Below are 27,351 nucleotides of genomic sequence, written 5' to 3' on the forward strand. Positions count from 1 at the left end.
TTATTGCCTTGATCTTCCCCCGCAGGTCTGTGGTTGCTTCTCTTTCTGTTATCATTATTGCCAGTAGGCAGGGCCATTCGCTAAACACCTATTTGTGTTGCTGCCTTGTGGTTCAAAAATGTCTGAAGTCACTGGTCTCTACTGTAGAGATGGAGTGGGGGTCATTTTCTCATTCTGTAAAGAAGGAACAAGCCATAAAATTGGTCCCCAAGGGTGCCAACATGATGCAGGACTGGCACGGTTGGTGCAGTGCCTTTCTCCCTGCCGACACAAGTTCTAGAAATGGGAAATTATTCACCGCATCATTGCGACAGACTAGCACACCCATGGGACCTTTGGATTCTTGGAAGTAATGTGACAACCTTGATTTATTTTGTTAGAAATATATTCCCTAGATAGTTAAGTGTAAGTCTTCTAAAATGTTCTAAATGCCATAAAAACAGAGAAAGACATTTGTTTTTCATTTATAATTGTGTTTCTCATAAGGTTGAAAGACAATAACTGTGTTGGATTTAATTGGTACAATGTGCTTTATAGAATACTTTGCACTTAGTGTCAGTATTATTTCATTACAGCAATACTGCTTAAGAGACACAATATATATTATCGTTTAGGCTGGCGTTTTTAAAGCTCGGTTGGCAACACATTAGTGGACTGCAAAATCAATTTTTAAAAACAAAACAGAAAACAACAGCAAATAGAGTGAACACATTACACATGAGAATAAATATTGTTCCATGTAATTTTTGTTTCAGTTGTGTAGTGTGCTGGGCTGCAATGTCAAATGCATTTCTTATTATGGACCGTAAGGCAAAAAAAACCTGAAAAAAACCATCGCAGTAAGCTATGTGTGCTATTAGACTATTTCACAATTGGTTTTTGTCAAATCCTGGTTTTGAAAATGCCCCACAATTCAAGTTTAAAGTTTTAAAATATCTATTAGTAAAGATATTTTTCAGTGACCTTCTAATACATAGTTATGTAATAGGCTGGGTGCCATTGTAAGATATATATATTCTCTTAGAGATCTATACACGTATATATACATATACACGTATATATACACGTATATATATCTAAGCTATAGAGATAGAGATATATATCATATATATAATATATATATATATCACCCAGCCTGTATTTTTTTTATCTTAAAACAATTAATGATGAGGAAATAATATCAATGATGGAGTTTTCACTAAAATCCACTCTTTCTGTTTGGGTCATGTTGGTGGTTTGTATGAGACCTAAATTATTATGTAAAGGCACTTTACAAAGGATATATACACTAAATTTTATTTTATCCGAAATGTCTAATGTTTAAGCACAATTTTCTTTCAAATCTCTGGGTAGCATACACAGGTTTTATTTGTGTCTCTTTATGTTTAAATCCGCTCCGATAATATAATACAATGCAAGGCTCAATTTCTCATCCTTCACATGTTGTTTGGGACAGAGACACTATAACTATTTTCCTGAAAAGCAAAGCAAAAATACATTGAGAGAGAGAGAGAGAGAGAGAGAGAGAGAGAGAGAGAGAACCCACGAATGAGAATATTCAATACGAAGAGTCTATCTAGATTCAAGTTTTCAGAGTCAGATGGTGTTGTGTTGATTTAATATATGAGCTTTTTTATGTTTCTTTTTTCCCAATAGTAGATATTGCACATTAATTACCAGGATTAATGTTTTGAATGTGGTCATTTAGCAGAATGCAGATTAGCAGGCACTATTCTAGAGCTGATATCAACTGAATTGTTTTATGGCGGGCAAAAACTAACATTGCTTATCATTTACATTACAGAAATCAATTTCAATTTTCTTCTTTCTGCTTTAGTTTTCCAGATTTTCTACTTATTTCAATCGTAATGATAAAACTCATGTGACAGAACATACTTGGACTAAATCTATGGCAAAAACATAGTTACCCAAAGCTGATTCCTTTCAAATACATTTTCTCTAAAATGTTCTCAAGTTAACGAACTGCTCAAACCTCTTTAAATTGAACTCCTTTAGGCCCCACAGAGATGAAAACACAACCCAATTGATTAAATTGTAATTCTGTAAGTTTCTGAAATAGTTTAAATATTGTAAGTTTCAAAAGCCGTAAGAAAAAAACTAATTTGCTTGCTTAGGCTCAAGATGAAATATTCTGTCTCCCTTTGTTAAGTTTGTCCAGAAATTCCTAACAGTTTACATTGGCAGAGTTTATAGCTCTGGCTATCTTAAGATAACTAAACTAAAGTTAATTTCACCAGCTTGTTTATATTTTCAAAACAGTCACAGGCTTGATAATATCAACTACCAACCAGCATGCACACCACTGTTTGGTCTAAACTTTTGGAGTGCCCTCACAATACCTGGAGATTTTTTTTTTAATTAAAAAAAAACAATGGGGAAGATTTCCACCAAATTACTAATTTGGTCATCATTACCTAATGACACTGTCTTTTTTTACCCCTGCTATCGAGTTTTGGAGGGACCTTGCATTTGTTGCATGGTGGGTACAGAAGATGATATATCCTGTCAGAGAATGTTCACGAGGGGGTCTGATACACAATAGTACTTAATTATCTCTTGGCCGGAGAAGGGAAAGTCCGGTTTAATATCACAGAACATGGGGAGTCCTAACTTCTGAACCATGAACACTCAACTAGACAAGTGATCTTCTTAATATCCTATTCTGAGTCACTGCATAGCATCTACTCAGATCCAAGGTTTAAAAGAGGCAGGTCTTAAAAAAAAAAAAGTCTTCTGGGAAACTAGAAATTTGGGTAAAAAAATGGGAATTGCATCTCAGTTTTAGTATTGAACTTTGATGGGTGATTGATGCTCACTGATAATTCCTTGATCACTGACTGATAAATGCTGGGTAAGCTAGAAAGAGTTTTGTGAATTTCAATATATATATATATATGTATATACTTATAGACTGTAAAATTATTTATGAATCATTACTAATGACTCAGTAAAATGCAGCAGACTAGTATGGCCATTTTAATATAACCATACGGACTGAATTTTCTTATATGCCATGCCACAAAAAACTATAACTGAATTTTTTCTCGTGAATCAGTTGTTTTTAGAATCACTAAAGGCAATCTTAAGGTTCATAGGGGAAAATAACTTTGAAATTAGGATTTTATACTTTCATAAAGTGGAAGTAAGACCTTATAAAAATAATGGAAATTAATAAAATGTACACTTAATAAACAGGAATGTAGATTCTTACAAAAAATAGGGTAAAACATTTAAACACATATGTATGTTACTCTTCGACCACAACCCTTATTTAAGGTTACTGGAATCTATATGTATTCTATACATATATGTAAATCTGGATCATTATATGTGCAGAGAGTGCATCTATATGTTTTCACATATATATGTATATAGAGATAGTTAAATAGATCTATGTATGTGTGTGTCTATACGTATAATCTGAAATAGTCAAATTCATGGAAGCAGAAAGTAGACCAGTGGTTACCAGAGGCGGAGATGGAGGCAAAGGGAGATGTTGGTCAAAGGATACAAAGTTGCAGTCATGAGGACATATGCTAGAGATCTAGCATATAGCATGGTGAGTACAGTTAATAACATTGTTACTAGGAGTTTGCTAAGAGAGTGGATCTCTGGTGTTATCACCGCGTGGGCGCGCGCGCACGCGCGCACACACACACACACACACACACAGAAGTAACTTTGTAATGGATGGATTGCACAGTTGGGTGAATATAGATGGAGCCTATAGATGGATGTCTTAATTAGCCTGATCACAGTGATTAATTTCACTGTGCCTATATATACCTTAAACATGCCGTATACCTGAAACATACAATTTTTATTTTAAAAAATAAAAATAAAAATGGTTATAGAGTGTTTCAAGGACAAATAGGCTAATTTCCAAGCTTTAAATTTTTTTTTAATGTTTACTTATTCTTGAGAGAGAGAGAGAGACAGAGAGTGAGGGGGAGGAACTGAGAGAGAGAGAGGGAGACACAGAATCTGAAGCAGGCTCCAGGCTCTGAGCTGTCAACACAGAGCCTGACAGTGGGGTTCGAACTCACGAACCATGAGATCACGACTTGAGCCAAAGTCAGACACTTAACTGACCGAGCCACCCAGACACCCTCCCTTCATGTGTGAATTTTAGATAGCTTCACTGGACTGTAGTTTGGGTTGTCCTATGTTATTAGACATATATTACACAGGAAGACACTTTGAGAAGGGAAAAAACATTGTCTGCCAATCATGTATGATAAAATTTTGTTGCTTGTAGCAATATTGGGTTTTTCAATAGTTTCAGTGGATAATAGACATTTTTGCATTTGAAATGGCTAAGAAATTGGGGGCACCAAATATATCGTATCCAGGAAAACTTTATTTGAGATAGGGATTCGGGTTTCCTGTAAATCCCACGCAGCCTTCTGATCTCTGCTAGAAATACTGTCAGAAGTCAGAACGACAAAAGCATGCTTTCTCAAAATCGGGCCACATGTCTCTTGACATGGAGCCATCACATGGAGCTTAAGAAAAGTCACTGACACATGCATGATTTACTGCCTTTCTTTTCTGGTTCTGCTAAGATTTCTGAGGGACAGCAGTTTATGTCTCTGCCCTGATGGGTTGTTTTGTGCCTTCCCTGGGGACAAATACCCACCCAGTGAGGATGCTGCTGTTGCTATTTAGTAGTGGTTTTCAGGTCCCTATCTTGAGATCAAGTATAAACCTAGACACATAAGATGTCTATTTGAAAGTCAACAGTATCAAGTGATTTTTTCCAGAAACACAGGTGCTACAAAGGTGATGGCAAATTGTAGTTTTGTTATTGTAATTTTAGACTTCATGTGAATTGTCTGTCTTTTATTGGGGTGAAAGATTCTCAATGGCATCTATAGCTTACTCATTTATAATAGGGCCTTGAATTTACATAGCATTACAGTAACCAAGAATGGCACATGACATCCAGACTGAGAATCTGTGGGCACTTTATCTTTAAGAATGGCAACATCGGTTGGGGCGCCTGGGTGGCTCAGTTGGTTAACTGTCTGACTTCAGCTCGGGTCATGATGTCGCAGTTCGTGGGTTCGAGCCCCATGTCGTGGTCTGTGCTGACAGCTTGGAGCCTGGATCCTGCTTCAGATTCTGTCTGCCTCTCTTCCTCTCCCGGCTTGAGTCTCTCTCTCAAAAATAAATAAACACGGGCACCTGGGTGGCTCAGTCGGTTGAGCGTCTGACTTCGGCTCAGGTCATGATCTCACAGTCTGTGAGTTCGAGCCCCGCGTCAGGCTCTGTGCTGACAGCTCAGAGCCTGGAGCCTGTTTCAGATTCTGTGTCTCCCTCTCTCTCTGCCCCTCCCCCGCTCATGCTCTGTCTCTCTCTCTCTCTCTGTCAAAAATAAACATTAAAAATTTTTTTAAAAAATAAATAAATAAATAAATACATAAACACTAAAAAAAAATTTTTTTTAGAAGAATGGCAATATTGGGGCACCTGAGTGGCTCAGTCAGTTGAGCATCTGACTCCTAATTTCGGTGCAGGTCACGATCTCACGTTTAGTGGGGTTGAGTCCCACATCGGGCTCTGCATTGATAGTGCGGAGGCTGCTTGTGATTCTCTCTCTCCCTCCCTTCTCTACCCTTCCCTGGCTTGTGTGTGGGCTTTCTCTCTCTAAATAAATAAATAAATAAATAAATAAATAAATAAACAAATAAAGTTTTTAAAAAAGAACGGCAATATTAAGATAATGGACTCACTTTTTCAATGCAGTCTAAAGACTGAAGACTATACTGCCTAATAAAAAAAGAAATAATATGCATAGTAATTTTTGAGAACATCGAGAAATAACAAATTATTCCTGGAATATTCCTGTGTTTGTAACTACCATGTTAAATTTGATCAGCAGGGGGCCAAAAAGGTCCTTTCCTCACAAGTATTCTTGGTTTTTTTTATTAACATGGCCAAAAAAAAAAAAAAAAAAAAAAGGAAAAAAGAAAAAAGGACTCTAAGTGTTGTCACAGAGCTTTGCTATGGACTGGAACGAACGTGTTTCCAGGAAGGAGGCAGTATCCTGCAGGGCACAGTGTTGACCCGAGGGAGAGCCGAAAGGGTTCAGGGCAGGGTGAAGTAAAGGAAAGGCACACACGGAGTTACTCGGGGCCCCATAAAACACCACGTGGCTCCCGGGCCGGAAAAGCCCTTGTGTGCGTTGTGTTACCATCTGTTGAAAGAAACGCGTCTGCGCGTATCCCAATGATCGCCGTGGGATTTTGTTTTGACTAAAGCGTGGGCTTCCTTATTTGGGACATCACACCATGTCGTGGACTCACGTTCTTTTTCAGTCCCACCCCTCCTTTTTTCTTCCCCCCCCCCCCAAATCACTCTGATAAGTCCAGTCCATTGAGGTTGGAAATTATGAATGGCGGTCCTGATTGTTACTTTCTCTTCACAGCTCGGCTGATGGGTAAAGTAAGATTGGCATTCAAATATACTTTCAGAATACATCCAGAGTGCAACCCTTTTACTTCCTGCCGCAACTATTGCTCTGGCCCAAGGCGCTGTCCTGCCCCACCTGGCTTAGGGCAGTGGACCCCCAGAAGGCCTCATGGCTGCCGAGACCCACCAGACAGAGCGTGTCTGATGAAACCAAAGTCAGAGGCCATTCCCTTGCTTGGAATCCCCCAGTGGCTCGCGAGATGTGTCCTTCTTGGAAACAGACTCATCCTGTCCATAGCATAGTCTGCGAGGCACTGGGTAAGGCAGTTTATAGACGCCGTGGCTCACAAAGTTTTCTGATCCTGTGCCCTCATCACCTCTCCAAGCCTCTTTCACGTTCCTTGGCTTCTAGCAGCCCCCACCTCCAGGAACCTGAGCACTCTTTCCCCTTGACCCCAGTTCCTTCAGATCTTTCCTCAACTTTCCTCAACCTTAACACCACGGTCTTCCCTATCTACCCCATTTGATAGCACCACCTTCCCAATATTCCCTACCTCCCCTAATAGACTGTCTTTTAGAGAAGTTTTCAGTTCAGAGCAAACTGAAGCAGAAAATACAGAGAGTTCCTGTACATTCCCGTTGCCATACGCACAGCTTTCCCCCCATCAGTGTCCCCTACTCGTGTGGTGTGTGTGTTACTGTCCATGAACCTAAGGGACCCATCATCATCACCCAGAGCCTATCGTTTACACTGGCCTCACTCTTGGACTGAACATTCTGTGGATTTTTAAACTTTTTAATGTTTATTTTTGAGAGAGAGAGAGAGGCAAGTGGGGGAGGGGCAGACAGAGAGAGGGAGAGACAGAATCCGAAGCAGGTTCCAGGCTCTGAGCTCTCAGCACAGAGCCTGACGTGGGGCTCAAACTCACGAGCATTGAGATCCTGACCTGAGCCCAAGCTGGACGTTTAACCGACTGAGCCACCCAAGTGCCCTGAACATTCTGTGGATTTGGACAAATGTGTAATGACCTGGATCCCACACTGTAGTGTCTTACAGAGTTGTCTCACTGCCCTAAAAATCCTCTCGTCTCTGGCCTTTGAACACCCCTCTTCTCCCCACTGACCGCTGGCAACCACTAATCTTTTCCCTGTCTCCATAGTTTTGCCTTTTCCAGGATGTCATCTAGTTGGACAGATACAGTTATGTAGCCTTTCAGATCGGTTTCTTTCACTCAGGAATATGCCTTTAAGATTCCTCCCTGTCTTTTCATGCTTGATAGCTCATTTCTTTTTAGCACTGAACAGTGCTTCTGGTTTTTGTTTTTTTCTTCCTATCTAGTGCTCATCATCATCTCAATGCATTTTATTTGACTCATTTGTTTTTTGTCTGGAATTTCCACTTCCCCATGTCTAGTATAGCCCTAATGGGAGGGGGGGGGGGTTCTATTTTCTTCTCTGCCATATCCCAGTGCCTAGAACAGTGCTAGTGTGCTAGATGCTAGATGCTAGATGCTCAAGAAATATATGTTGAATGGAAGAAAAAAGATATTTTCCAAAAGGTACAAAAGTGACTAAATGTATCTCCATTCATATGACACCACATAATATATAAAGTACGTTTCCGTCTACACGAAGGTCATAGCTAATGTCTTTCAAAGATGTTATCTAAAATGCTTGCTTAATCCAGACCCTGGGATGTAGTCAGACTTCTGCAGGTACTTGATTTCTATAAAAAAGTGAGCTCTCTGAGAGCAGAGATCTATTTTGCCTCATTTGCCACTATATTCTGGGCACCGAGAATAATGCCTGGCACACAGTAGGTGTTCCAACGATATTTATTGGATGGATAATCATTCTATCTCAACATATTGGCTTTCTTATTTAGTCATTTGTTTTATCTATCGAGTAGGTGGTCTTAATGAACCAAAGAGATGTTTAATAATAGTTTATTTTTGAAGTAATGACTTAAACACAACCGTAATTTGTTACAGTGTTTGGTCCAAACTCAAGCATGATTTACTGCTATCATCTGAAAAACTAATATTATTTCATCTTTTCCATGGGTGTTACTAGTCTGTTGGTTAAAGCAATGTCAGGAGAAAAAAATGTTTATTTATGTGCACATGTTTTATGAATGTATCACATGCTAAGGGGTAACGACAGACAGATGAGCAAATGCTTCAATGGCTTTGGATTTTGAATGGCCAAAGACTATTCAATTTATTAAATTAAAGATAAAGCTAAGTAAAATAGTCCTTTTAAAAAATAGATGTTGGGGAAAAAAAAAAAAAGAAAAGAGACGTTGAAAGTCTCCAGAAAGACATAAAATAGGAGGGTTATGTCCTCTTCTCCTGAACCAAAAAACAACTCAAACAAGAGAGCCTCTGTTCTGTTGAGGAAGTATGGAAGGATCTACTTCATGAAGGAAAAAAAAAATTACAACATCTCTGTGGATGAATATAACAAATGGTGAGTGAGGAAGTTCTTATAAACTTACCCATCATTGTTAACATCTGACACTGTGACTGTATACCCAAAATAAGATGCCATCTGTGAAGGGAAACCAGAAGATGACATAGTTTATGTTCAAAAATAATTTTTATAGTCCTCTCTCAATTTTCCCTGAAGGATGAATCTCATTGCAGCAGACTTTTGCAGTGCATTCATAGAGTCCTGGACATGGACAGAGTCTTAAAGTCATTTAGTCTGATCCAACGCATAATTTCCCTCTCAGTACCTCTGACATCTGCTTGGACATCCTCTGCAGATGTTCAACAATCCACTCATTCAATCTGTGGACACAATTATTAGAATTTTCTTTGCAAAACTGGCCGCTCTGTGACTTCTAGTCCTTACTCCTATCTACTTCTGCAATCTTGAACCTCATAGAATAAGTTTAATTCCACTTCCATATGAAATTTCATATGGAGGATATTTGCAGCTGGTGCACCAGCTTCTTTCTTAGAGTTACCACATGTGATACCAAAGAACAGATGATACCCCATGAACGCACAGCCAGGAGAAGCCTTAAGTAGGATTTACGCTCTTTGCTTTGGGTTAAATCATTGAAATATAAAAGTGGCTTTAATTTCAAGGGAAATCATGTCTCAGTATCAATTCACATTGAGTTATATTGTCCACTAAGGTTTCTAAGTCTCTTCTGAGTGTAAGTAGTGTGCCACAATCTCTCCACATTTTAGCTCTTAAGATGTTGTTTTTCAAGCTATGTTTTCAACATTTACTGTCTTTTCAGATTTGGCCCATCGTTTGAGCTTGTCAGGATTTTTTTTTTTGTTTCCATATTTCGGCATCGAGTGCTTTAGCTTAGTCTCGCATAATCTACTAATTTAATTAGTCTACATTCCACGAGAAAGGGTGCTCCACAGAGGGCAGACTTTGGTCTGTGTTGTTCACTCTTCTGTCCATGGTCCAGCTCAGAGTAGATGCCAGATACTCTTTGCAGAGGGACTAAATACATGGGTTAACAAGAGTCACTCAATAGTTAATGTCTCCTAACTCTTTTCTCCCCTCCAAACATACATGGTTGCTAGAGACTGAATGCTTGTGTCTCTCCCTTCCCCCCCCCCGCCCCAAAATCAAATATTGACCCTAACCCCCAATATGATGGTATTAGGAGGTGAGGCCTTTGAGAAGTGATGAGATTATGAGGGTGGGGCCCTCATGATGGGGTTAGTGCCCTTATAAAAGAGACCCCAGAGAGCTCTGAAGCCCTCCTTACACCATCTGAGGACATAAGACTATGGCCATGTATATGAATCAGGAAGCCAGCTCTCACCAGATACTGAATCTGCCTACCCCTTGATCCCAGGCTTCCCAGTCTTCCAGAACTGTGAGACATAAACATTTGGTTTTTTTAGCCACCCCATCTGTGGCATTTTTATAATAGTATTCTAAAGACTAAGATACAGGTACCAGGTGCAAAAGGCTCTTGGCAGAGGGAACAAATGCACGAGATAACTGTGCAGTAACTCAGTTCTCCCACCTCACTTCTCTATTCCAACCACCTACAGTGAAATTCTTACTCCTAGTGTGGCACTGTGTGGCCTTCGCTCAGAGGAATTTCATCCCTCACGCACTGAATTCTGAAGTTCAAGACTGAACAGCTAGATGGTATGGAGGGCACGAAGTTATAGACAGGCCAAATGTAATAATATTTAAAGACCTTCTAATGATAAAAATGTGAAACAGAGCTGGGCAAAAGAGAAGTCTTGCCACATTTTCAATAAACCATTAAATACCATCGCTTGAGAACAGTTAAACAGTTGTAAGTTCATCCAGGTTCACTATTGTCCCAGCCTTCTGTCTCCATATTTACCGTAACAGTGCATGAGAGACATTGCCAAACACTTTGTTGGAAACTGTGGAGTAATGGATAGACTGAAGCCCCAATTGGGGGGGAGAATACAAAAAATGTGCCACGCTCATTAAAAAACTCTTATCAATCAAAATTGCTTGACAGTGACATTACTGCAAATCTGTATCTCTAGCTAAGAGGGGAGCATCTAAGGTTCTTCAACCATGATCCAGGAGGCCAAGATGTAACTTGGCCAGAGTCTAATGTGAGGCTTCCTAGAAACTCAGCAGTGTGGGTTTCTGGTTATGGGTTGCCCAGAGAAACTGATTCAACTCATGATGGCTCCCTAAACCACATCACATTCGTTGTTTAAAGAAATGGGCCAAATTTCCACAGATCACAGTCCCCAGGAAAACTCAGGGTGGTGAATGAAGTGTGACCTCAGAGAATGACAGGCAATTAAGCTTTTCTTCATAAGACCTCAGCCAGTAACAGCGGGTGAGGAGTGATATCTGGCCCCTGGAAGGAAGGGACCAGAACCAGGTAGCTCGTGAACCCCCACATAATGTTGCTTTGGGTGGAAGGCTCCAGTCACAGTGAGGAAGAGAGACAGAGTACAAGCCCATTGATTCCGACTGATACAGTGAGACCTAGGAGAAACCTTTATCTTCTCAGAGGGAAGGCATATACCTGGAACTCACCACCAAGCACGCTCCATACAGGACCAGAACATAACAGGATTGCTCTCAGATCCTAGCAGTTAGCGACATTACAACAGGAGAGCTGGGATCCTGTCAGAGGCATGGTTATATTCCCAGGGCCCGCAACAGTTCCTAGCACATAGTAGGTGCTCAGTAAACATTTCTTTTATGAATGAATAAATGGTATGAACATTGCAATTTACTATGAGTACCGAGTGACATTATTTGATAGTAAAAGGTCCTCACCTGTTCACCAGTGAAATTCTGAATAAAAGTCATATCTGTAGAGTTAATGATTGAAACCTGAAATCATAGAAATGAGATAGGTTATATCATTTGACAGAATTGGAGAAAAAAACCCACATTTTAAATTATAACTTAAATCATTTTTAAATTTGGGGGAAGAGTGGTAAACAGTTAATGCTATGTAAAACAAAAATGCAATCCCATAAGAATGAGCTTTAAAAAATCCAGCTGAACTTTTATTTATGGTTGAGTCTCTGACATTCTCAGATAAAATGCATGCTTACTAATCTGAAAAGGGAAAACAGAAATTGAATTCAACTGAATGCTCACAGCAATTAACCTGCTGGCCACTTAATTCACCTAATTATGATTTTTATCCAAATTCACTTCTGTGTTTATGTTATGAAAAATTGATGATTATGGCTCTTTGCAAAAAAAAAAAAAAAAAAAAAAAAAAAGGTTAAAATTAAAAATGCTACCCAGATAGCAAAAATATTACTTTTTTTTTTTTTTTCAACGTTTATTTATTTTTGGGACAGAGAGAGACAGAGCATGAATGGGGGAGGGGCAGAGAGAGAGGGAGACACAGAATCGGAAACAGGCTCCAGGCTCTGAGCCATCAGCCCAGAGCCCGACATGGGGCTAGAACTCGCGGACCGTGAGATCGTGACCTGGCTGAAGTCGGACGCTTAACCGACTGCGCCACCCAGGCGCCCCGCAAAATTATTACTTTTAATTCTCTTCAGATATTACATTTACTAGAGTTTTAAAATAATAAACATTATTTAAAATATAACCTTTTCTGGTCACAAGGTGTCTTGATTTTCTTTTCCTACTTTTGTGGTAACTAGCTATAATGGGTTTGAATAGTGTCCCTCCAAAATTCACAACACCCAGAGTTTCATAAGGTGACCTTTATTTGGAAATAGGGTCTTTGTAGGTGAAACAGGTTCAGGAAATTGAGATGAAGTCATCCCAGATTCCGGGTGGGCCCTATGTCCAGTGACTGATGTCCTCTTGAGAAAAGGGGAGGACACACAGACACGGCTGGAGGATGGCCGTACGAGGCCAGGGGCAGAGACTGAAATCGTGCTGACATACACCAAAACCAGGTAGTGGCCACCTCAAGCCAGAATAGGTAAGAAAGAGCTGCTGGATGCAGGAAGCGTGACCCTGCCTGACGCTTTGATTCCAGACTCTGGTCTCGTGACCTGTGAGAAAATAAATCCATGTTGTTGCAAGCCACCCAGTTTGTGGTCTTCTGTTGTGTCAGTCTTGGGAAACTAACACACTAGTGCAATCGCGATCGATTTTCTTACTTCTGTCGTATGAGCCGTATGAAAATGCTCAGCCTGTCAGCGACAGTGTCTTCTGCAGTTTGTCCTAGATTATGCACAAGGATCATGCTGGCTTCGTGGGTGGGGACCTGTGCTCCGGTCCCCATGTTCCCATGGGCCCCACCCTTGGTTTAACGCCCAGCTGGTGCTCTCCTGAAATTCTTAATAATTTGAACAAAGGGCCCTGCATTATCATTTTGCACTGGGTCCCACAAACTATGTAGTACATCCTGTACCTAGATCAGGAAAAGAAAAATCTAGCCTCACTTGTTTTTCTTCCTTTTTAGTAAGCAAGCAAGCAAGCATGGATCTGTAGGGGCTCACGATGAAAAGACATGGGAAGCCACCTAAAAGCTGCATGGAAGAGGGGCGCCTGGGTGGCTCAGTCGGTTGGGTGTCTGACTTCAGCTCAGGTCATGATCTCACAGCTCGTGAGTTCGAGCCCCGCGTCAGGCTCTGTGCTGATAGCTCGGAGCCTGGAGCCTGCTTCGGATTCTGTGTCTCCCTCTCTCTCTCTACTTTCCTCTGCTCATGGTCTGTCTGCCTCTGTCTCAAAAATAAATAAACATAAAAAAAGCCGAATGAAAGGGAACATTTCTTTGCATGTAGAAGAAAATATTGTACGATGCATTCTTGGTACTCACATATCCAAAATTCTGTGCTCCTCTTGGAACTCCAGCAACCAGCTCTGGGGATAAAAATATTCATTTAGAAGGGGAATTACACATATTTTTAAGCCACCCAACAAATGAGTTAAAGAGAGTGCTTTTTACGTGAGTAACGATCACTTGAGGAGCTAGAAGTGTGAGGTCACGGGTTTGCATTTTGCTTCTGTTACAGGCCACGGAAAACAGAACACAAGTCGTCCTGTGAGATTTCCTAGCCTTCACCACCGGTCTCCAATGTGTTTCTGCCTGCGTAGCAGAAGCCTGACTTCTCAGCTCTGCATGCGATTCGTAAGTTAAACCTCTGAGTCCGATTTCTCCGGCTTTCACTGTGGTGACATCTTTTGTACTAGTGTGAAAAGTACAGCTTCTGTCACCCTCACATGGCAAAACAAGTTCGGTTACCTAAAGAAAAGCCATCATAAATGATACGAGTCTGGCACCCTTGCAAGTGGTTTGTTGGCAGCAGAATTAGGGGGTGACCTGGCAGCTTAGGGTCCCCCAGAAAGGAAGCGTCGGTAACACCAACACAAGAGGCAACTGTGGGGAAAAAAGTGCATATAATTCAGGGCACAGTGATCCGTCTCTCGATTCAGAAGACAGTGGTTCTATTCTTGGGTCTGCCATATACCTGGGATGAATCACTTACCCCCACTTTTTCCAGTCACCTGCAGTCGTGTGGGAGTTGGGACTGGCTGGTTATCAAAGATCTTTCGGCTCTTGTTTCTACAAATCTAAACTATCCTTTGACTCATTGGGGTTAACCTTTTAGTTTAATTTAAATAGGAAGGGTCTGGAAGAGAATCCCCTTCTATTTAAATTCCCCTTCCCCTCACCTGCCGTGGAAGGTCTGGCGCGAGTTCTGGCCTCAACTACATCGGATGTGCTGTGCTCTGGCAGAGTTGGGTGCTCATGCTGTTAGCGTGAACAATCAAAGAAGGTTCGTTTGGGGATAGATGTTGGACTTTTCAGCCGCCAATCCACTCATTCAATCAACAAACATTTATAGGCAAATGGAGTAAAAAATAGTGAGCACATTGGACAAAAATGCCCTGCTCTCACGGAGCTCATGCTCTGGTTGGAAGAGACAGTCAATTTAAAAAACAGAGTTGAGGGGCGCCTGGGTGGCTCGGTCGGTTAAGCATCCGACTTCGGCTCAGGTCATGATCTCGCGGTCCATGAGTTCGAGCCCCGCGTCGGGCTCTGTGCTGACAGCTCGGAGCCTGGAGCCTGTTTCAGATTCTGTGTCTCCCTCTCTCTGACCCTCCCCCGTTCATGCTCTGTCTCTCTCTGTCTCAAAAATAAAAATAAAACGTTAAAAAAAAATTTAAAAAACAGAGTTGATGAAATGGCATATTTGAAGGGGGTGAGTATGGTGAGTGGAGAAAAACCAAACAGTAAAATGGTACAGGGGGAAATGGCGGTGGGATGAGAAAGGACTTAGGCCTTATTAGGGCACAACTGGCAGGAGAGGACTTGGCAAGAAAAAGACATTGGAGCCAAAAATGAAGAAAGTGGAGATGTAAATATTATGGAGGTATTGGAAAAGTATGTTCTAGTCAGAAGGTATGGCAACTGCAAAGGTCCTGAGGTAGAAGTGTGTCTGGAGTATTCAAAGAATAGTAAAGAGACCAGGGTGGCTGGAGGGGAGGGAGTGAGGAGGAAAGGGGTAGGAAATGAGGTCAAAATCTTATGAATGGAGACTTTTAGGTCATTGTAAAGTCTTGGATTTCAGACTGAAGGAGTTGAAAAATCACTAGATCAAAGCAGTTACGTGATCTGACTTCTGTGTCTAAAGGACCACTTTGGTTGCTGAATTTATAAAGAGCAGACTACAGGAGGGCAAGGGGGGAGAGAGAGAGAGACCCGGTAGGAGGCTACTGCAATAAAGTTGGGGGACTTGAATCTGAGTACAAGCTGTGCAGGAGGTGAGAAATGGTCAGATTCTGGTCATATTTTGAGAGTTTCGTTAGCAGGTTTACTCATAAATTGGGTATGGATGGGGTGTGAGAGAAAGAGCACAGTACAAGGCTGACTTCCAAGGTATGTGGCTCAAGCAACTGAGAGGATGCTAGACCGTGTTCTGGGGAGAAGGTCAGAAGTTAGCTCATGAGCACATTAAGTTTGAGAGAACTACTCAAACAGAGATGTTGAGTACTGAATTGAGGTTCCAGATGTTAGAACACATATCCCTGAACCTGGAATTCAGCGTCATCTGGAGAAATACCTGGAACCTGGAACTCAGTAGAAGCTGGAAAAACAATGAGACTGGATGAGGTTACCAAGAACTCAAAGAGGAAAGAAAGAATCCAAGTGTTTAACCCTGGGACACCTCAATGATATGAGAGAAATTAAAGGGGAATCAACAACAGAGAGGGAAGGGGGGAGGGAGAGGGAAGAGGGAGCTACAAGTGTCTGGGAAGCCAAGGGAAGAAATGAGGAGGGAATAATGAATTCTTTCAATGCTCATGATAATCAAGGAAGAGGAGGTACACAGAGGCCACTGGTTTGCTTGACAGGAGCCATTTCAGCTGAGTGGTGAGTTGAAGACAAGAAGGCAGTAGATACAGCAGACAGAGATACAGCAGAGAAGAGTGACAGCTCTTTTGAAGCAGAGTCAATAGGTGCTTGCTGGAGGAGGGAGTGGAGTAACAAATTTACTTCTTAAGGTCAGAGAAGTATGTTTGTACAGTGGTGGGAATGATCCAAAGAAAATCATCATGTGGGAATGGTTGGAGTCCCTTCTCTGAGTCACGAGAGGCAATGGGGTGTGGTGCAAAGTGGAGAGGTTAACTTTTACCCAGGGGCATGGACTGGTCAACCATAGCAATGGGAGGGAAGGTGAAGCATGTCCTTGAAGAATAAAACTGGGTTCAGAATAACTAAGCTATCTGGACAGATTTCCAGGAAAGCTATCAGAACCGGTCACACACTGCTCAGTTTTCAACAATATTTATTTGGCGTGAATTAAATTAGCATCTAACAACAAACCACCATCAAATATAATGGAGTTGACTGATTCCAGGATCAGGCCTGTCAACCAGAGGAGTCTGAAGGGACCATCCCGTTTGAGATGCATGACAACCACTACTAAGCCTTCCGCAAACCTTCAGAATTTCATTTAAAAGAAATCAACCATCACACTCAGTAACGTTGGAGTCTGCCACCCCACGTAGTCACAGCACTTAGAAGTTATTAAAGTCATGTTGGGGGCGCCTGGGTGGCTTGGTTGGTTAAGCATCCGACTTCGGCTCAGGTCATGATCTCACAGGTTGTGAGTTCGAGCCCTGCATCAGGCTCTGTGCTGACAGATCAGAGCCTGGAGCCTGCTTCGGATTCTGTGTCTCCCTCTCTCTCTGCCCCTCCCCTGCTCATGCTCTCTCTCTTTCTCTCTGTCTCTCAATAATAAATAAACGCTAAAAATAAATGAATAAATAAATAAATAAATAAATAGAATGGTTTGGAGTTTTAAGACAAGTTAGAACTATCACTCAACTACAAAAAATCAGTTGGGAGAGAAAATAAGTGACTTTTCTCAGATCCATTTCAATAACTCATAGGAAAACCTTCAAAGATCTCTTAATATCCCTGGCCTTGAAATACATGACCTGGGCATCAACCCCACCAGCAAGAAGCAAAAAGGAAGCTAGTGTTTATCGAATGTTTTCCACCCACTAAGACAATGTGCCACAAGCTTTATAATATTTCCATAATTTAACCTCTAAAAAATAGGCATTCATACCCCTATGGACGTGTGGAGAAAATAAGGCTTAGAAAGGTTCAGTCACGGTACATAGTTGGTGAACAGTAAGACTCAAGAACTGAGAGCCACATCAACGTTTTTTCTACCACACCAAATGACTTTCCTAGGATTGGTTAGGGCCATATCACTTTTTTGGTTTTAGCTCACCACGTTGGACTCTAAAACAAGAACCAAAGATCTTAACCTTTTTTGAGTCATGAACGCACTTGGGAAATAGATGAAAGTTATGGATCTTCTCATTGGAAAAATTCATCTATATATATATAAAACCTTGCATATAATTTCTAGGGGTTCAAACCCTGTGAAGTCCATCCATCCCTATACCACCCAGAATACAAGGATCCCACGTCAAGGGCTTCTAATCTATAGTACGTCAGGTCACTCACTAGGTTTCAAAGAGCTTCAACTCTTTCCAGTCTGTTTAAGTAAGTAGTGAACATGGGCAGTCTTGGACTTGGTGTGGTCTGATGAATGGATCCATTCTGACGAATGGATCACTCCCTGATAGTGCCTTTACTTTACATATCATTTAAAACTTGGATCCATCTTCTAGATATTTCTCTGATCTAATGGAAAACCACTATGATTTTCTACCATGCTTCCCTGTGATGTGCTGTCAAGCACCCCTAATAATTTCCTTGGGTCAGGACTGAATTTTCTCCTGGGGAACCTTCCAACAGGAGTTTAATGCCATATTTAAAATCATTTGGCATATTTTACAATTTCCTTTGCTAAATCACTGAGTGATTATAAGATTTGACTTTTCTAAGGTACTAGGAATTTAATTTTATCTCTGATGGACTCTAACCCAAGAATTCTTTCTCATTATAGCTAATATTTAAATAGCATTTGTTATGTATCAGTATTATACTGTTTTATGAATGTAGGATTAGCTCACTTAATCCTAAGAATCCTATGATATAGATGATACTATCATCTTCATTGTTATCATCATCAACACCATCATCCTCCTCCTCAGCATTATTACCATCATCATCATCACCAACATCATCATCATTACCATCACCACTATCTCTATTTTAGAAATAAAGAAATGGAGGCACTGAGATGTTAGGTAACTAGGTCACAGACCTGGTAGATGGCAAAGTCAGGGTTGAAACCCAAGTGGTTTAGCTCCAAAGTCTATGCTTTAACTACCACAACAGACTGTCTTTTAAAATCTTGAAGAAAAAAATGTATGGAAAGAGAGAGCCTTTAAGAATTAGCTTGTATTTAGGGGTGCCTGGGTGACTCAGTTGGTTCAGCATCCAACTTTGGCTCAGGTCATCATCTCATGGCTCATGAGTCTGAACGCCATGTCGGGCTCTGTGCTGACAGCTCAGAGCCTGGAGCCTCCTTCGGATCCTGTGTCTCTCTCTCTCTCCGCCCTTCCTCCACTTGTGCTCTGTCTCTCAAAACTGAATAAAGATTTAAAAAAATTAAAAAAAAAAAAGAACTATCTTGTATTTAAAAGAAAAGTATTCTTTTAAAGAAAAAAAAAAACACAAAACCTCTGTGTTCAATCCCTACCTCACGGCATAAAGAATGTTTTATTCTCTGTGAATTTCTGCTTTGTAAATCTTTTTGAGATTAAACAGTTAAAAGAGCTCTGGGGCGCCTGGGTGGCTCAGTTGGTTGAGCGTCTGACTCTTGATTTCAGCTCAGGTCAAGATCCCAGGGTCATGGGATCAAGCCCTACATCGGGCTCCATGCTGAGCTTGGAGCCTGCTTAGGATTCTCTTTCTCTCTCTCTCTCTCTCTCCCTCTGCCCTTCCTCCCTGCTCGTTCTCTCTCTACAATATAATACAATACAATACAATACAATACAATACAATACAATACAATAAGCTCTGATGATTTCCAGGGATGGCCCACATTTCATTTACTCTTAATTCTTTGTGAATTCATTAAAACACACTAGTGAAAAGCAGTTAAGGTTCATATGAAACAAGATGGAAATACTGATTGATTGATGATTCATTCATTCAATAAATATTACCAGTCTTGTATATGATAGGTATTGCCAGGGACTGAATGTTTGTGTACCCCCAAAATTCGTATGTTGAAACCTAACCCTTAATGTGATAGTCTTAGGAGACAGGGCCCCTGGGAGGTGATGAGGTCATGGGGCTTACATTAGTTTTATGTTTAGAACTTTATCCTCCCACTTACTATAATTGTTTATCAGGTATTTTGTGCTCGCCGTTTAATGCCTGTCAGCCCCACTGGGACTATAAACTCTGAGATTGAGGACCATCTGTTCGCCTCTGTGTGTTCAACATTTAACACATAGCCTGGCACAGAGCAGGTGCTCAAGAAAAACTGGAAGAATGAATGAATGGCAAATTCCTTAGGAGGGAGAAAAATGAGATCATACAGGAGTTTACAGAAGGAAGTGAAAGAAGGAGATGACATTTGAAATTGTACTAAAAAAAAAAAAAAGTAGCATTTGACCTGTCGAAATTAGAGTAGCTACAGATTCAGGGGACGGAAACCAGAGATGGCAGCCATTATAAGGTATAGAGGACAGAGGTGAGGGGCATATATGAGAACAGGAGTTAATTCATTCTGTTATTTTGAGCTTGAGCATGTCCAAAGGGGAAAAGGAAATAATGTAGAGGTGTTGGGTTGGAGCCCGGGAGGGAGTTTAGTAGGGACACGTCCAATGTGAATGTCCAGAAATTAAAGATGGGGGATCTTGACTTTTCACATTTGATCTGTCACTAATAGCATGGCTTTTGTGTAGGCCATTTTTTTAAGTTTTTTTTTTTTTTTAATTTATTTTGAGAGAGCTATAGAGAGCAAATGGGGGAGGGGCAGAGAGAGAGGGAGACAATACCAAGCAGACTCCCCACTGTCAGCCCAGAGCCCAATGTGGGGCTCAGACCCACAAACTGCGAGATCATGACCTGAGCCAAAATCAAAGAGTTGGACACTTAACTGACCGAACCACCCAGGCGCCCCTCTGTGGGCCATTTAATCACCTGTATTTTTCTCATGCATAATATGGGATTATTGGACTTGTTTTTTATTGCTTAACTCGATTTTATAACGATTGACATTCAGTATTATGAAGTTATTTAAGACTTAAAATGCTGTGCTGAAGTGTATTTGGTTTGTTTTTCTACATAATATTATCATACACATTCTGGGATTCCATTATTATACATTTGTGTAGCAAAGAAAATCACATTTATAACAGGGCTTTTCAGGTCCTTTTACCTTTCCCCATGCTTTAATTTAATTTAATTTTTTTTTTAACGTTTATTTATTTTTGAGACAGAGAGAGACAGAGCATGAACGGGGGAGGGTCAGAGAGAGAGGGAGACACAGAATCGGAAGCAGGCTCCAGGCTCCTAGCCGTCAGCCCAGAGCCCGACACGGGGCTCGAACTCACGGACCGCGAGATCGTGACCTGAGCTGAAGTCGGACGCTTAACCGACTGAACCACCCAGGCGCCCCTCCCCGTCTCACCTTGCTCAGAGTCTCCAGTGAATTCCCCAGCAGCAACTGAATATCCTGGGTTAAAGAAAAGGAAAACTAGTCACATGTTTGAAGGCTTTACAAATGAGCTTTATCTAGAAAAATGAAAGAACTGCCATAGTACTGCTTTGGTCAGAAATTTCAACAAATATCGTCACATAAAAGTTTAGGGTTCTGTAATGGGAAAAAACAGTGAAACGAACGCTTCCGTACTAAATCCTGGAAGCATAATCGATCCGCTTCTTCTGAACATGGCAACACAATCAGATTGTGAGGAATACTTCATCATCCCCCTTAAAGAGTAAATGGTGGCCATTGTACCTGAAGGTTGCTGATTCATCGGGATCAGACATGATACTCAGAAAGTATCTTTTGTGCTCAACATTTGCTATTTCTGATCGCCAAGAAGGTATATTTCCTAATTTCTTTAGTGATGGTTTTCCACAAATGTCACTTAGCTCTAAAGTGAGGTGAGGTGAAAAACATAACTGCATTTTGCTTCATTTATCAAGCAATCAAAATGCCTATAGGATACTAAAGGTGGGAAACAACCGCGGCACATTGACATTGTATGGTTTCCGCATAATACGTTTTGACAACATTCTAGCAACTGGAAGGTCTTTTGTTGTTGCTCTAAAAGCTGGAAAGGACGGCCAACATGTTGCCCCTCTAACACTGGGCAGCCCCACTAATTCATAGTCTCTACAACTGGCAAAATATTTTATGTGCAAGACACTTTTACAGTTAGTGTTTGATTGCATAACTGGATACTACAGCCTAAATCAAAACATAGAAAGTAACCATCGAAATTCCCCCATTAAATAAGAAATTGACTTTGGGGCTGAGGCCAATGTTTTATTGTGTGAAAGTCATATCCTTCTAGAGTAATTTATTGAAATTTTTAAAATAAAAAATGGTTGCTGAATTTGAAGCGAAAGTCTGTTACAGAGCCTATAAAATAGGCTGAACCAAAAGAGAAGACTTCTATGCCATGGCTGAATAAAAGGAAAGTCCATTCTCAGCTAGTAAGAAAAAAAAATTTGCACAAGCTGCCAAAGAACAGCAGATAAGTGAGGAATAAAGTTTGCACCTACATTTAGTAAGTTTGCCTTTTGAGAAACAACAAATGTGCTAAATAATGAATCTCACCAAGGTAACTGTCATCATAGGAAGCTGGAGCCACGTCTGTCTGTTTCTCTCGAGCCAATTTCCTTAGGATATCCTTGAACGAGTAATTCGCAATGATATCTGCAATACTGGCAGTGATCACCTGACCTGTGTCCAAACAAATTGATGCATTAGCTGAATGAATGCAAGAGGCAGGCCCTCTCTGAGCAGACACAGAACATCTGAAAAACACATACTCCCTTGAAAACAATAATGGAATTGCTTGCGTTTTTGAAGATGAATTTTCCCACCTGCCACTAGAACTGCAGGTAAAGTTGGTTACGGCTGGGTAGAGCCTTCCATTCTGACAGAAGAACCAAAGATCACTACATAATATTATCTGTCTTCCTGCTGCCTTCACAATACATACTCCCTCTACCTCCAAATGATAAAAATATCTGAGTAAAGATACCTGTAGGCAAATTTTATGGATTAAAATTTTAATCTGGAACATTGCAGATAGAAGAAACATCATCTAACTTGGAGATCATCTAGCCAAATATAACCTCATATGGGTGGGGAAACTGAGGCGCAAAGAGCATGAATGCATTCTCTAAGGTCATGTGGTTTTGCTGTTACGGTACCTGGCATTACAAACAAGGTCTCCTTTGGCATTCTATTAAGACTTTTTGTAGTCTCACAAAATACAGATTAACTCTAGATACTTAATAAATAGACTATGAAATCCATCACTTATGTTAAAGGAAGGAAAGGGGTGCCTGGGTGGCTCGGTTGGTTATGCGTCCAACTTCAGCTCAGGTCATGATCTCACGGTTTGTGAGTCTGAGCCCCACATCGGGCTCTGTGCTGACAACTCAGAGCCTGGAGCCTGCTTCAGATTCTGTGCCTCCCTCTCTCTCTGCCTCTCCTCCACTTGTGCTCTGTCTCTCTCTCTCTCAAAATAAATAAAATGTAAAAAAAAAAAAAAAAAAAGGAAGGAATTGCATAATTTTTGAGCCATTTTTTTTAATGGTAAAATGTATACAGAGAGCATAAAATTATGACAACAGGAGGCAGTGAGGTCCTGCGAGATCCAGAATTTTAGCAAAAAAAAAAAAAAAAAAAAAAAAAAAGGAATCCAAGGCTGGCAACAATGATAGGGTAAGAACTTCGGCTAATATCTCCCAAATAAAGTCACTATTAAAAGTCTTGAGGGGCGCCTGGGTGGCGCAGTCGGTTAAGCGTCCGACTTCAGCCAGGTCACGATCTCGCGGTCCGTGAGTTCGAGCCCCGCGTCGGGCTCTGAGCTGATGGCTCAGAGCCTGGAGCCTGTTTCCGATTCTGTGTCTCCTTCTCTCTCTGCCCCTCCCCCGTTCATGCTCTGTCTCTCTCTGTCCCAAAAATAAATAAACGTTGAAAAAAAAATTTAAAATAAAAGTCTTGAAATATGATTGTATTTGGGGTGGTCAAATATCCAAAAGATAGCCAGCCATTTTCCACAATTTCCATGCATTCTCATATTTATGATGGATATCTAAGGGAAAAGTGTGATCTCATTCTTTTGGGGAGAAAACTGGAGATAAGCTTTCAAGAAACTTACATTTAATAGTAATTTTAAAGCCAAATGATTCTTTGGGACTTCACTGATAATTCATAGTCTTTCTGTTTGAAGTCCAAAAGGAATAAAACTATCAAATCTGGCCATAAATATTTCCCAATGACTCTGCCTGAAATGACTGTTCTGATATTAAGACAACGATATTCACACATGTACTTCTGAACAATGTCTGTAGAATTTGCCAATTTTCTCTGGGTTAAGGCTAAATCCCCCCTTTCCTCCTCCTACATACACACTGCCTTTGCTTTTTTCCTTTAGTTGCTTCTAAAAACATTATAACCTTAAGCCTAAAAAGATTTTTACATTACCTATTACAGACAATGCTTCTATATCTCCTTGGTATGGCTACTTTTCAGCAAATCATCTGTATCAGATTTTTTTTTTTAACTTAAGGAAAGAAAAGAATTCTCTGAGTGAATTAGAAGCACATCTTTTAAACACATACTTTTTATTTCATAACCACCTACTCCATAAATTATATTGTTTTTCAATCTGCAAAATAATTTTTAAGACTGAAATGTTAATTATTTGATATTCATAGTTGTACATGTATGAATTAAGCTCAACAGTAATTTCACATACCATTTTATCATAAACCCATATCCTGGATCTCTTCTTGGCTTTTTAAAAAGTGTCTGTAGTTTTATATTTTTGTATTTTTTTATTTTCACTACAGTGTAGTTAACATATAGTGTCATATAGTTTCAGGTATATGATACAGTGATTCTACAATTCTATACATCGCACAGTACTTGTCAAAGTAAGTGTACTCTTAGTCCCCTTCGCCTATTTCACCCATTCCCCCTCCCACCTCCCAACCGGTAACCATCAGTTTGCTCTCTATAGTTAAGAGTCTGTGTTTTAGTTTGTCTTTTTTTTTTTAACGTTTATTTATTTTTGGGACAGAGAGAGACAGAGCATGAACGGGGGAGGGGCAGAGAGAGAGGGAGACACAGAATCGGAAACAGGCTCCAGGCTCTGAGCCATCAGCCCAGAGCCCGACGCAGGGCTCGAACTCATGGACCGCGAGATCGTGACCTGGCTGAAGTCGGACGCTTAACCGACTGCGCCACCCAGGCGCCCCTAGTTTGTCTTTTTTTTTAACTTGTTCATTTGTTTTGTTTCTTAAATTCCATATAGAAGTGTCATGATATGGCATTTGTCTTTGTCTGACTTATTTCGCTTAGCCTAAGTGAAATATGATTATACCCTACAGATCTATCCATGTAGTTGTAAATGACAAGATTTCATTCTTTTTTATGGTGAGTAATAGTTCGTTGTGTTTATACCACTTCTTTATCCCTTCATCTATTGTTACACAGCTGGGCTGCTTACAGAATTCAGCTCTTGTAAATAACACTGTAATAAACACAGGGGTGCATACATCTTTTTGATTAGTGTTTTTGTATTCTTTGGTAAATATCCAGTAGTGAAATTATGGGGTCATTAGGGTAATTCTATTTTTAATTTTTAGAGGAAGCCTCCACAGTGGCTACACCAGTTTGCATTCCCATCAACAGGGCACGAAGGTTCCTTTTTCTCCAAAGAAAGGATTGAGGATCAATACTTGTTGGTTCTTGTGTTTCTGATTTTAGCTATTTTGACAGGTGTGAGGTGATATCTTATTGTGGTTTAATTTGCATTTCCCTGATGATGAGTGACACTGAGCATCTTTTCATGTGTCTGTTGGCTATCTGGATGTCTTCTTTGGAGAAATGTCTATTCAGGTCTTTTGCCCATTTTTAATTAGATTATTTGTTTTTTGGTATCGAGTTGTAGAAGTTTATATATACATTTTGGATACTAACACTTTATTACACATATAACTTGCAAATATCTTCTCCCATTCAGTATGTTGTCTTTTAGTTTTGTTGATTGTTTATTTTGCTGTGCAGAAGCCTTTTATTTTGATGTAGTCCCAATAGTTTATTTTTGTTTTTATTTCCCTTGCCTAGGAAACATATCTAGAAAAATGTTGATATGGCTGATGTCAGAGAAATGATGTCAGTGCTCTCTTCTAGGATTTTTATGGCTTCAGGTCTCACATTTAGGTCCTGGATCCATTTTGAGGTTATTTTTGTGTATGGTGTAAGATAATGTCCAGCTTCATTCTGGAGGAACTAAAAAATACATGAAGAAAAATGCATTCATTTTTCCAGCATTCATTCATTCATGTAACCTGTCCAGCTTTCTCAGCACCATTTGTTGAAGAAACTGTCTTTTCCCTTTTGGATATTCCTCCCTCCTTTGTCAAAGATGAACTGTCCATATAATCATGGGTTTATTTCTGGGCTCTCTATTCTGTTCTATTGATCTATATGTCTATTTTTGTGCCAGTACCATACTGTTTTGATTACTGCAGATTTGTGGTATAATTTGAAATCTGGAATTGTGATACCTCCGATTTTGTTTTGCTTTTTCAAGATTGCTTTGGCTAATCAGGGTCTTTTGTGGTTCCATACCAATTTTAGAATTGTTTGTTCTAGTTCTGTGAAAAAAAAATGCTGTTGGTATTTTGATAGAGATTGCATTAAATCTTTACATTGCTTTGGGTAATATGGGCATTTTAACAATATTTGTTCTTTCAGTCCATGAGCATGAAACATCTTTCCATTTGTTTGTGTTGTCTTCAATTTATTTCATCAATGTTTTACAGTGTTCAGAGAACAGGCCTTTCATCTCCTTGGTTAAGTTTATTCCTTGTTATTTTACTATTTCTGGTGTAATTGTAAATGGGATTGTTTTCTTAATTTCTCTTTCTGCTGCCTCATTATTATTGTGTAGAAATGGAATGAATTTCTGTAAATTGATTTTGTATCCTGCAACCTTACTGAATTCACTTATCAGTTCTAGTAGTGTTTTGGTGGAGTCTTTAGGATTCTCTATATATAGTATCTTGTCATCTGCAAGGAATGACCGTTTTACTTCTTTCTTACCAATTTGGATGGTTTTATTTCTTTTTCTTGTCTGATTGCTGCAGCTAGGATTTCCAGCACTATGTTGAATAATAGTGGTGAGAGTGGCCATCCTTGTCTTGTTCCTGAGCTTAGGGGAAAAATTCAGTTTTTCACCATTGAGTATGATGTTACCTGTGGATTTTTCATGTGTGGCCTTTATTATGTTGAGGTATAGTCTCTCTAAAACTACTTGGTATAGGGTTTTCACATGAATAGACATTGTACTTTATCAAATGCTTTTTTTTTGCATCTATTGAAATTATCATATGGTTTTTATCCTTTCTCTTATTAATGTGATGTATCATGTTGATTGATTTGTGAATACTAAATCACCCTTGCATACTGAGGATAATCTCGCTTGATTGTGGTGAATAATTTTTTAAATGTATTGTTGGATCTAGTTTGTTAATATTTTTAATGAGGACTTTTTCATCTATGTTCTTCAGAGATATTGGCCTGTTTTCTCTTTTTGTTGTAGTGTCTTTATCTGCTTTTGGTTTCAGGGTATTGTTGTCCTCACAGAATGAATTTGGAAGCTTTCCTTCCTCTTCTATTTTGTGGAATAGTTTGAGACTATGTATTCACTGTTCTTTAAATATTTGTTAGAATTCATCTGTGAAGCCATCTGGTTCTGGACTTTTGTTTGTTGGGAGGTTTTTTTTATTACAGATTCAATTTTGTTTCTGGTTATCAGTCTGTTCAAATTTTCTATTTCTTCCTGATT

General features: G+C 40.0%; 1 protein-coding gene across 1 annotated transcript in view; it reads right to left on the reverse strand.

The window, feature by feature from the left end:
* Positions 1-27,351, reverse strand: part of ITGA8 (integrin subunit alpha 8) — a 189,061-nt gene that overhangs the window by 119,589 nt on the left and 42,121 nt on the right. The window contains exons 7-11 of the mRNA XM_045466953.1: positions 22,095-22,220; positions 20,937-20,981; positions 13,679-13,722; positions 11,698-11,754; positions 8,933-8,985 (exon numbers count right to left, since the gene is read on the reverse strand). Coding sequence (XP_045322909.1) covers positions 8,933-8,985; positions 11,698-11,754; positions 13,679-13,722; positions 20,937-20,981; positions 22,095-22,220 — 325 coding nt within the window. The remainder of the gene's footprint in view (positions 1-8,932; positions 8,986-11,697; positions 11,755-13,678; positions 13,723-20,936; positions 20,982-22,094; positions 22,221-27,351) is intronic.

Source organism: Leopardus geoffroyi, chromosome B4 (assembly GCF_018350155.1).
Source record: "Leopardus geoffroyi isolate Oge1 chromosome B4, O.geoffroyi_Oge1_pat1.0, whole genome shotgun sequence".
Lineage (NCBI taxonomy): Eukaryota > Metazoa > Chordata > Mammalia > Carnivora > Felidae > Leopardus > Leopardus geoffroyi.